Source organism: Triturus cristatus, chromosome 7 (assembly GCF_964204655.1).
Source record: "Triturus cristatus chromosome 7, aTriCri1.1, whole genome shotgun sequence".
In the NCBI taxonomy this organism is placed as follows: Eukaryota; Metazoa; Chordata; class Amphibia; order Caudata; family Salamandridae; genus Triturus; species Triturus cristatus.
This window is the reverse complement of record NC_140590.1, coordinates 1,835,976,375-1,835,988,931: the sequence shown is the minus strand read 5'-3', so window position 1 is coordinate 1,835,988,931 and position 12,557 is coordinate 1,835,976,375. Positions and strand designations below refer to the sequence as shown.

Here is a 12,557-nt window from a genome sequence, read left to right as displayed (position 1 = left end):
TTCAAACTCTGGTCACTCTATGCTGGTGTCATTACTGCCGAAAGGAACCCGTTGGAATCTCAGTGAATGCATCAAACGGTGCTCTGAACCCTGCCCTGAGCCCGGTGCAGTCCCCCCAGCTCTCAGCCAATCAGCTCGGACTGTCTCCAAGGCAGGGGAGGCCTCGGTTAGTCAGGCATTCCAGCACCGGCAGCTGCTTCTCAAAGATGGCGCTGCCCTGAGGCAAGCAGCGCCCTCTCCAAGCAAAACCATCGTGGAGTTAAGGGGGGGACTTGCAAGGAATGCAGGCTAACCTCACGGTAAATGCACACAGAGCTCGTTTTAAAGCCGCTGTTATTGCAAAACCAAAATTGCTCCGAATGACGCTGCCCAGCGAGTGCTTCTTAAAAAACTAATTCAAGCAGCTGTCCTTCTCTGGAAGGCTCACAGTCCGACATTCCTGCAACACCACAATTATTTCTTTCAATGAAAGTCAAAATATATCAAAACAAGGATACACCACATCCGGTAAACCGAAAATCCAAAGTCAAACACATTAAAGCTAAGATTACAAGTTGGCTGGTAATAACTGGGGTATCTACTCATTACCCTGGCATTATGCCTCCTAGTCTGAATTTTAAACTTGGAAATGAAGACCGTTGTGCAGAACTAGTGTTTAAAGCACCCAGACTCCGCTGACTTTGCGTGATTCTGAGCTATTTGGATGATGCGTTTCTGCAGGTTTGGCCCGCCGGAATCCCTTAGGGGAAAACTGGGACTTTGTGGCAATAACCCACAGTCCCCAATTCTGCTCCTGTAAAAATTCCTGCTTGCAGTATGGAGTGAATTATGCCTGAACATATAATCAAGGCCCGAGAAATATGGTAGAACTTAGCCTGGCTGGCGCCACAAAGCATGCTGGGAAGGGTCGTAAGTGATGCGCCACTGTCTGAATACATTCCCTTCCTCATCCCCTTATGTTCTCACCATTAACTTTGCTCTCCTGACACACAACCTTTTATCTTTCCCATTCTATGTCATTTGCCACCTCCTGGCTCTCTCCCAACCCTACACCCCACACTGCATTTCAGGGCCTTCTTAAATGATTTGTTTCACTTTGAACCACTTCCGTCATCTCTTCCCCATAACCCCCTCAGCCTTCAATTACATTATATTTTCCATTGAAATGGGCACTAAATTTGCTCAGACATACTGTTTTACCAATAAAAAGCCCAAAGAAAGCGTGTGGAAATCGGGTTACAGGAAATGAGTAAGGCGTGAGTTCGATCCTATTAAAATCTGTGTTTTATCACACTTCAGAATTAGAAAAACAATTGTGCTACATAAGTGCTTTCCGACCTGCTGATATATTTTGAAACAGTTGCACAGTTCATATAAAGGTAGTCACATTGTATTATTGTGTGTCAGAAACAAAATGGCATCTCTCTTCGCAGTTAGGCAAAGTCAACACCAGTCTCGATGTTTAAAGAATAAACAGCCGTTTGCTAGAAGATATTGCCAAGGTCAGGGAGCCCCCTTGACACTTCAAGACTTTTATCGAGGTGATACAGGCTCCGAGGAGCAAGTACAGCCTCAGAGCAAACAGAGTAATGGTCAAGACCCCCTCAGTACCTTCACCCCCCACTCTCCAAACAAACTTTTCAGTCCTGACCATTGGACCTACCTCTCTGCTTCATCACCAGCAGTTTGTAAGTCTTTAAAACCTTCACAATTATTTTTACGTTGTTCATAAATCTCCAGATTCCTACATTGGCACGGATACTTTCCTTTGACTCTAATTGTGCAGTGATGACCTCAAGAGCAATCAGAGTCAGATCTGCCACTTCTTCCAGCACTCAAGAAACTTGCCAAATCTCCTTGATGGGCACGCCCATTCTTCCACTTGGAAGTCAGACAGCAAAGACGCACACAGTCTCTAAAACAGCTCTTTTCTTTCAGCAATGCGTGGCAGAAGGGGTTGTGACAGAGTGACTGACAGCCGCAAATTTTTAACACTTGTAGTGATTGCCACATACTTAGTAAAAGTTTACATTTGATCAGATACACTGCGTCAGGGAAATAGCACTTAACATACATGGAAACTGAAGAGAGACTTGGGTCTGTGAATGGAACCTTGAAAATGAAAATGAGAACCCAGCCAACACAAAGAAAAGTTCAGGTCCTGTTTCTGCTGTTCCAGGGAGTTATTGTCTGTATAGATCCATCACTTGTTTCTGGAGAGGAGAGTAGGCTGCTTGCAGTTGATTTGACTTCTTCAAATCCCCTACCACCCTCTCCTGTTATGTTATGTTATTTAAATTTGTAAAGCGCTGCTCATCACCCAAAGGGTTCCAGGCACTGGAGCAGGTGTGTTGGTCGTCTGCCGGATGTCAGTCGAAGAGCCAGGTCTTCAGCTTCTTGTGGATTTCCAGAAGCGGGGAGGAGACCCTCATGTCTAGAAGGAGTTTGTACCACATTGTGGGTGTGAGGTAGGAGAAGGCTAGGCCTCCTGTTCTGCCTTAGTGTATTCAAGGGGTGTGTGCACAAGAGAGTGAGGCAGAGCGTAGCAGTCTGGTGGGATGGTGGAAGTGGATGCGGCAGTTAGGGTAAGCTGGACCAATTCTGTCCATTGCCTTGTACGCATGTGTGAGGAGTTCAAGTTGGCATTGTTTGTTTATCGGCAGCCAGTTGAGTTTTCTGAGGTGTGGTGTAACGTGGGTGCACAGTGGGAGGTCCAGGATGAGTCTAGCTGCAGCATTCTGGATGGTCTGTAGTCGGTGGAGGAAGTGGTTGAGGATGCTGCCATAGAGCGTGTTGCCGTAGTCTATTCTAGCGGTGAATAGGGCTTGAGTGACAGTATGCCTGGTGCTCTTGGGATTCATTTGAAGATTTTTCTGAGGATGCGTAGTATGTGGAGAAGGAGGAGCTGACTGTGTTCACCTGTGAGTCCATGTTGAATTTATCATCTAGGATGAATTCCAGGTTTCGTGTGTGGTTAGTGGGTGATGGTGTTGGACCAATCTCTGTTGGCCACCAGGTGGAGTCCCAGGGGAAGTTGTTGTTACTGAAGTTCAGAAATCCTGTCTTGTCCGAGTTGAATTTCATGCCGTTGTTTTTCATCCATTCTACGCAGAAATCTGATCTGGTTGTGAGGGACTTGTCCGACATTGAGAGGATGAGATTGATGTCATCAGCTTAGGAGATGACGGAGATGCCATGCCATCTTATGACGTTGGCAAGTGGTTTCATGTAACTATTGAATAGGGTGGGACTGAGGGAAGAGCCTCTAGGGACTTTGCAGATCAAGTGCCTGGGCTCTGATGTGTCGGAAGTGAGTCTGACTTGCGGTGTTCTCCCTGTGAGGAAGGAGCCTATCCATTTGAGGGCTGGACGCAGTCTAACGATGAGGCTGGAATATGACATGGTATCGAATGCAGCTGAGAGGGCAAGCTGTATCAGGGTTACAGTTTCTCCTCAGTCCAGTAAGGGTGACACTCTTTACTGGTGCTGTGTCCATACTGTGGTTGCTTCAAAAGCAGGATTGGGTGTGGTTGAGAAGATTGTGGAGTTCCAGGTGGTTGGTGAGTTCTTGGTTGAGTGCCTTCTCTTCCATCTTTGCTGGGTATTGCAGAAGGGAGATGGAGCGGAAGCTGCTGATTTCGCTGGGGTCTGCTGGCGCTTCTATGAGGAGGGCCATGAATGCAGCGTGCTTCCAGTCCTCAGGGGAATGTTGTGGACTCCATGGAGTAGCTGATGATGTGAGTGCAGAATATGCCGATCACAGCAAACACAAAGAAAGTTCAGGTCCAGTTCATACTGATCCAGAACCTGCATTAAAGTACAGCATGTGTACATCGAGCACCTGTTTCTGGAGAGGAGAGCAGGCTGCTTGCAGTTGACTTGACTTCTTCTAGTCCCCCACCTTCCTCTCCTGACAAAGCAACATGATAAATCAACCACAAATGCTTCCGGCAAAAAGGCTAGGCAGACCCAAGGAGGTATAAGATAGCTGAGGGTTTCCCCACTAGTTACATAACGGGCCGTAGCCATCGCCAGGAGGAGGGGTAGATCTTTGTTGTTTCTTTGTGGTGGACCTGTGGGGCAGGAGGTCCTTGGTCAGCATGTGTGTCATCTCTGAGTAGTGGAGTCTGTTTGCAGTGCAATGCATTGTTTCAGGCAGGCAGTCCTCCACAATTGACAATGGCATTGGTGCTAAGCAGAATATGTAATGTGCCATACCACACAGATTGAAGCAATGATAGATGGACCCCTTAAGCTGGTTGTGGATTGTGGCAGGCTTGGTAAAGGCAGCTTGTGCCTGAGAATGGAAATTGTTGAGATAATAGCACCAACCAGTTTTTGGGGTGACTACTCTGCACTCCCTAAATGTCCCTAGAGACCACCCTGCCTACTTTTTCAGCAGTTCCTGTTTTCCTTTCTGCAAATAGGCCCAAAATGACATGTGCCGGGCATTTTCAAGATATCGAAATTCTTCGACCACACTAAACGTGTGCTTTGAGTGCTTGGGTGTGTGGGAGTGCCACAGTAAACCAGCAGTCAGATGTCTAATGGAACAAGGCAGAGCCCTCGATCACCCAGACAGGAGACAAACACAAATTGTCCTGCCAGTCTCTTTGCTCCCTTTCAACGCTTTATATGTGCTTCAGGCAGACCTGTCAGGCTGGATCTGAAACTATCCGCAGATGCCCCCAGCACGAATATTCTGCTGTGCTCAGAGAAGTAAGCCCTTCCTGTTCAGTGCAAACTATTGTATAGCTCCTACGAGGAATTTCACACCTCGTTCGTACCTCATTCAAGCCAAGTACAGGCTTAGAGGTGCCGGAGAGTAAATGCAAATGACCCTCCAGGAACTCCAGGCAAGATAAAGTTAAATGTTACTTTTCCTTAATATTTATTAAAGATCCAACTTCACCATTGAATTAGAGTTTTAATAACTATTAGAAAAGTGGTTCAGTTATTTTTGCACCTGGTCCCATTCCCGAGACACAGCACTTATATTTTAATGTGTACTCTGTTTTATGTAGGACAGCTAGGCCTGCCAGAGTGAAAATAGCTTTTTAAGCCTTGTAGGGATATGGTAATTTTAATTTTCTACATGTCCCACTTTCAAGTACATGCAGCCTGCCTTGTGGCCTACAAGGCCTACATATTGGGTGGCTTGCAAATATTTGAGCAGCAGTCAGAACAGGGGCGTAACACAGGCCCCCGCAGCCCCCGCGGTGCGGGGGGGCCCCAAGCTCCAGGGGGCCCACTCAGCACAGCACTCTTGGCTTAGAGCTCTTGATTAAGCCCGGAGGGGGCCCCTTCATGTTCCTTGCAGGAAGGCCCCCTCAATTTTCATTACGCCAGTGAGTCAGAATACACAGTTTAGGCCTGGACCCGTGTTTGTACTGTCTCTATAGTGGAAGGCACAATTGGTGCTGCAGTCCATAAGTGGCATTTAACTTCCAGGCCCTGGGTGCATTTTCTACAACACATTCTAGGGGCTTACAGCCAAGTTAAATGTACTAGTCAGGAAAAAGTCAGTTTAACCATGTTTCAATGAGGTTCACAGGCATGTTACTCATGGTAGCGGCAAAATACACAGAGTTATAAAGACAGCAAAATACAGTGTCAACAAAAAGACAAAAAATCTGGGTTGACCACGCAGGAAAGGCAGATTTCCAACTCAAAGGTGCATCAGTGAAATGTATGTAGGGTTCTGGACAGGTATTCTGACAGCAATATTTGCAGACACTCCAACAAGTTGGGCAGTCTCTGCCACTGCACTCAGGTGAGGCGAGAGCCCTCCTGCTAGAGCATCAGGAGCTGAAGAACTAAAAGCAATTGGTTTCTTTTTATCAGCATGGCCTTGTGCCAACACTCTGAGGGTGGATCCATAAACTCCAGGGCTTGGACAGAGCACAATGCACTCTCAAGAGAAACAAAGACATGTTTTCTGCTTTCACGGACAGGGGAAAAGGTTAAGGGTATTCTTTTCACGAGCTCCTGCAAAGGTTTTGAAATGTCAGCTTGACTGCAGATTTCCCAGGTTTTCATAGGCGAACAGCCTAATTTTATAAAATAAATAAAGTTTAGTATTCTACATCAATTTCTCGCTCTGTTCTAACATCACCCAGAGACAGAACAAACAGTAAAAGCAAGCGACAACAGCTATATTTAGAAAATGCTTCAATTCCCTTCTAGGTTCCAGACTGAAACTACAATATGGCATTCATGAGTTAGTTTAGGGGAGTATGTAAAGCCAGGTCTCCCCTTGTCAACCACTTTCTTGATTTGATAAAAGCGAGCCAATTTGATTTCATATGAAGCATATGAAAATAAATAAATTATAAGAATATGAGAGCCAAGTTGTCTCTGATCCTATGAGCTGCTCAGCAGTCTCCTCGGGCACTGAGCCTTTTAAATCCTGATGGTTCCCAACTTGCCAGTGGCAAGCTCTTCTAGCTGGTAGGAAACTCTCCCCCAGAGGGTTAACTCAAATCTCTCTGTTAACCAGGTCAAAGAACTAGGCTCCCGGGTCTTGGAGTCTGGTCCTGTAAGATGGGCATGTTGGAACCCTTGGAGTGGAGCAGGCTGGGAATTCTTGCTCATTCTTCTATTTCAAGATAAGTCTACGGTGCCTGTCTACTTCTACCTGGGTTATTTTAAAGGGCAAGTACCTTGTCATTAGCAGGCAGTCCTATTTCAGTCCCTAAAGAGCTCCCACACTCGACATTCTCACTTGTACTACACTGAAATAGACTATTTCTGCTGTTCATGGTGGCATCAAAAAGGTCTCAGAACCCTTTTTACAACCACATCCACCATGATGGAGAATAGGCTTTGAGCAAATAAGATTCATCTTGCCACATACTTCACCCAACACTAAACAGTTCAGCCCAGTACCCTTGCCTGAAATGGACTCAGTACTTCCTACAAAGTAGAGGAGACAGTCTAAGCGAGCCCTCTCTTGTAAAGATCAATGTCAGTGGAGCAGGTCTAGGTCAGGCCATCTCCTACCTGGGTGTTGGGTGGCATCTCTCTGAAACTCTGGGCTACCAGAAGGCTTAGGAATGCTCATTAAGATGTGTGAAGAGGTGTGGACCCCCACAGTGACCAGCAGGATAATTCAGTAATTCACTTATGCTGAAGAAGGCACATTGTCGCAAACAATCAATTTCCAAGCTTAATTTTAAGAATTCATGTAAACTTGTAATCAGAATTGGACATTAGTTCTGCAGCAAGGCTAGAATGGGTCAAAGTACTTTTCTAAACTTACAGACATCCAAGTAAGTAGCAGTACCTTCCTGGAAGAACAAAGTTAATTGATTTTCCAAGAGCTTACATGGTTGAGACACAAGTATCAAGCTGGCCACCGAGCTCGAGCTCTAGGGTGAAGCTCCCGGGTCACCATCCATTTCACTAATCGGTGTACATCCCTGCTTATACCTCGCCATCCACCCCACTATGAACTACCTTTGCAAACAAGACCCCACTGGCACTCCTATTAATGCAATTGGTTTGATTCAGAGATACATTTCTTTAGTTAATCTGCCCAACAAATGTTGAAACCTCGACGACTCATACTGCACTCACTTCTTGCAGACAGATGCATTCTGCACTTTGCAGTTAAGAGCGATGCCCCATAACCGGTATCTGATCTGATCGCAGGTGTCTGAAGCTTCTCCATGTCTCCAGCTAATGCCCATAGAAGAAGCAAGAGACCCCAGAGGACTCTGGAACATCTGCGGCAAATGCACTGTTGTAAACCTAGCGGTTGATCCGCCCACCACCCACCCTTGCTTTAATTATTTTCATGATTATGCAAGGCTCAAGTCCCTTCTTGATTAAAATCTTATGTAATTGACTATGCTGATTTAATTGCTGTTAATCTGTTGACACATTGCCTCATATGTTTTGAGGTTAACGCCATCTCCGATCCTGCGTAGGTGCTTTTTCGCAGATCTTCTATTAAGATAGCATCAACGCACCTTCGAGAAGACGGTCTAAGGGCTCCAGGCATGGCTGACTCAGTCTTTCATTCCATACTGAATCATTGACAGTGATTGAGAAGGGTAAACATGACCCTTTCAACACTTTCTGAACTGTGCTATGAAAATGTTAATTATTATTCTAACAGGCCCTCAAGCTATTAGCCTACATGTCAACACATCATCCCTTTCAACAATATCACACCATAAAAAACAGCACAAGCCTCACTGTTTGGGTTACAACGAAAAAACCGGTAATAGTGTTTTCTAAAGGGTCGCACTTCAGAAAGGTATTCAATCAGACTAGGAAATTACAAATGTGGTTATATCTCATAATTGTTCCCAGACAACAGAACAATTGTTTGTGGTGCCACTAGGGGTAAACGTTTACCCTACTACCTTGGGTGCACAAATGTACAGGCACTGAGAACAGTCACTGTGCAACACAAACAACCCTAATTATACCCCGGCACTCAAAAAATCAAATCTTTACTCATATATTGCCTTGATAAGCTGTCTCTACAAAAAACATGTAATTGATATATCACTGTTCAGACAACATAGATAGGTTGTTATATTCTTTACTTGTGAAACCAAAACAAATAAATCAAAGCTGCAAGTAGACCCCTGTTACAGAGAACATATAGATAGGGGAAAGTTTGCACAGAAAATTTACAGTTGTACAATTCTGATCAAGATGCACGAGAACAGCCGACACGTGTTTCGTCACATCCAATGACTTCCTCAAGGCTTTCAAGACAAAGAATGGTGTCCGTGACAATAATCAATCCTGCTTCTTCATATATGAAGTAGAAATGTAGCTCAAAAAATGCTTAAGTGAGTCCGTCTGGAAGTTGTCCAAAAACGTATTCCCCGTGTGGAAACCCAAATTCCAAAGTGTGTTTGTGCCTGTATGTTAATACGTGTCCCAGTATTTGGTGCTTTGAAATATACAAGCGCACTAAAGTCCTGCTTTTTCAGGAGTCACATCCGTATTTGGGATACCTGCTTGGGCTATGATAGCCCCCGATTAAAGCCGATGTGCGACATGGGCCTCCAAACTCGAGGTCAGTGAAGAAAGACTCACTTCTTCAAACAAGTGAAAATCAAGGATGGCCAAACAAGTATCTGAAATGCAGCAAATTCCAAAAGCTGCTCAGTGACAGCAAACAGCCTTTCATCCAATGAGACTAAACCTGGTGCATTGCAACCAGTGAACATTCAAATGAGGCTCAGTTATCAGGAGAGAAATGCAATCAGATCCCAGAGTGGAGAAAGAGATGACTGCACAAATGAGTCAATATAAAGGCTCCTAAAATCAAAAGAAACCTTCACAAATGTACTGAGGGTTACAAACTTTGCTTTCCACAAGGGTGAGGATGAATAAACTGCTGGTATGCATGTCTGAGTGACAATGGTGATGCCCTATAATTATTTTGTTTTGCCAAATGGCCCCTAATGCAAGCAGCGTTGACTTGAGCCAACATTGGTCGATGGACAGTGTGGGGATCCTTGCTGAACCCCATGCCATAATGCTCCAGATTAAGAGTTATTCTCGTCATAATACTCCTGGCTAGTAGAGCATCCGCACTTAGGAGTAGATTTTAGGGATTTTTGGCTAAACTGATTCCCTAATCTTAAATCACCAAACCCTCACCATCTCAATCCAGCAGGTGCCATGTGTCGCATCTGATTTGGCAGCCTCCGCCATCTTGCTTGTTTGTCCTCACTTAAGATTTATGATTGCTCTGAGCTGCCATTGAAACTTAGTGGCAGATGTATCATTCATTCACACAGCGCAACGCAGCAAGTCACCTCGCTGCTCTGCTTGAAAGGGCAGGAATGCGCACTACTTACCATAATACAGCGCATTCCTGTTCTTTCCTTGCACTGGTACGCTTTTGGCTGCCTAGAGCCAATGCAGGCCCTTTCGCGTCATGCTGCCAGGTGCCTGTGTTGTAGGCAGGATTGTTATTGTGCAGGAAGGACACCTTCCTGCACAAAAACAATCATGAGAGGCATTTTCCTCTTTCTATGTGTGCTGCAGGATACAGCACTCATAGAGAGAGGAGAAAACAAGAAAAAAGAAAGATATTTCTCCTCACCTCACCTTGAGAGGCATAGCATTTTGATGACGTATTCCTAGGGCTACCACTAATGGTAAACCTGGGAATGCACCAAAATCCACGCTCCACCAATGGGACACCTCACTGGGGAAAAGTAATGCAACTCAGCGATTTGTGGTGCCTTGAGTTACACCAGATTTATCAAGACACGCAAGGTGGTCTTGCGTGGATTGATGTCTCACTCGTGCGTGGCGCAAGGACGACACCAAACCCTGATAAATGTGGGCCACAATTACTTCTTCTTACTTTAGATAGTCTCCATTGTGAGCCTTGAGATTATTTTACATGTCACTATTATCTTCAAAACAATAGCTCCTCACCATATTGTCAGTCCCATTGTGGTTTAAAATGTATGTAATGTGTACATTTAATATTCACTTTCTTTCATGTGGAAACTAGAAGTTCTGCTAGTGGAAGAGGTGTGGCGCTGCGGCCAGGGCGACTGACTTCGGAATCTGGGGATCACGGTTCGATCCTCGGCACTGGTGGCAGATTAGCCCAGCATCATGCGACTCTGTGCAATAGCTTGCTTAATCTTCCCGACGGCCCCCAGTGCCTACAGACCCTTACCGGTGATTGTTCACGCTTTACAAATGTGGATTAAAATTATTATTACTAGCGAGCTGTCTGTAGTCTTCTCCCAGCACAAGAAATACTTACTCTTGTCTGTCCTTACAAAGTCCCTTGTCTGTCCTACAACAATACACAGTGTTACACTTTTATAACAGGAAACTCTGTAGCCACAACATTTTGATTAGTGGTGTAATATTCCTCTCTTCTCAAAGTATATATGTTGGAAACACTTGTTTTCCTTAGATGTGCACAAAGGTTACATGCATCTACCATTCCCAGCTTTAACTTACTCTTTCTCTATTTTCGTTCTAGAAAGAAATGGGCATGGGAACCGGAGCTCCGCAGAGGAGAAAGCGCTGAAATTTTACAAATCCTGCATGAACACTGAGAAGATTGAAAGTTTGGGTGCACAGCCTATGGTGGATCTGATCAACAAGGTCAGTGGTAGAAGGGTTAGAAGCTGGTGTATGAATTTTGAAAGTCACGGAACATAGTAAATTAACTGAGTCATAAAAAATGTAGGAGGTGAATCTGAATGGATTAGGAAATCAAATAATACATTTTTAGGCGTTTGTAGAGAGCTGCTAACCACCCAATGGTGGCCACAGAGCACTTTGATTTGCCGTGTGGTGAAGTGAGACAGGTGGCCAGGTTTTAGGCAGGAGCCTGGACGCCGATGGGATGCCTCCAAGGTAAGAGTCGGAAGACTGTAAAGTCTTTCAGGTAGTACAGGACAGATCATTGGTTGGTCAGCCTGACCAACATGGCTATGAGCTTTGGTAAAGGGGGGCCTTTCAGAACCTAACGTAGTCACCCTCAAGTCATAGAGCCAATGGTGAAGAGTTCCACAAGGTATTGCCTTGCGCCTATAAACATCTGCTCCTGTTTATTGACAGGATTCCTTCATTAGAAGATCTTAGGCTTTTGGGTGGAAGGTATAGGGTGAACCGCTTTGTGGTGTAGTTAGATGAATGGCCACAAAGGGCCCTCTGCACTATGCAGAAGGTCTTGAAGCTTGGTCTCTCTTTTATTGGGTGCCAGTGGAGGGATTTTAGGGCAGGTGTGACGTGTTATTCTCTATTCAGGCCGAACAGGAGGTGGGCGGCATAGTTACAAACTCGTTGAAGCTTAGCAATGGATGATTAAAGGAGGGCAGAGTAAGTGCTGTTACAATAGTCCAAACGAGACCCTAAGGTGATGGAGCAGAACCCTGGGGGGCTCCACTGCAGATATTTGTGATTTTGGAGAGGAATGTTCTCGGTTCCACTTGATGAGAATGGTTTATCAGGAAGGAAAAAAAACAGGACGGTGCGGTGCCAGTTACATGGGCCAGGGTGGCCATTCCCTCAAATGAGCTCTGATGGTGTATGGTATCAAAGGCAGCTGAGAGGTCCAAGAGGATCAGGGTGCAAGGGAAACCTTGGTCACATGTCTCAGAAATGTCTTCTCTAATGTTATGATCTGGGAGGTCTATGTTCCTCAACAGCGTCTTAAACCTGCTTAATATGACTTAGGAGGTAGTTGTTCTCCAGGGGTAAAGACAATTGGTGAGTGAAGACTGTTTTGAGTGCCTTAGCGATGCACAGTAGGACCAAGATGGGTGTATAATTAGAGAGTGTCTTGGTTCACCATGGCTATTTTTTAGACTTGGAGTAGTGATGGCATGTTTAAGAGGCTGTGGTATGATTCTGGTGATGAAAGAGGCATTGATTAGGCATAGTTAAGTTAGGCATTAGGGCAGCAATGCCCAAGTTGATGTTTTTTGCATTTCAAATGTCCCAGGAAAGTGCAGACCTTTTGAAGGAGGGAAGGAAAGTGCTCATGTCTGAATCAGAGATCATCTCTAAGTCGCTGAAGCGGTAACGCCCGCTGGAACACCAGAGCT

General features: G+C 45.2%; 1 protein-coding gene across 4 annotated transcripts in view; it reads left to right on the top strand.

Annotated features, from left to right (window-relative positions):
• The window catches only part of KEL (Kell metallo-endopeptidase (Kell blood group)), a 543,196-nt gene that overhangs the window by 311,931 nt on the left and 218,708 nt on the right, over nt 1–12,557 (top strand). For all 4 annotated transcript variants that reach the window (XM_085620172.1, XM_085620170.1, XM_085620169.1 and 1 more), the window contains exon 4: nt 10,985–11,109. In XM_085620172.1, coding sequence (XP_085476298.1) covers nt 10,985–11,109 — 125 coding nt within the window. The remainder of the gene's footprint in view (nt 1–10,984; nt 11,110–12,557) is intronic.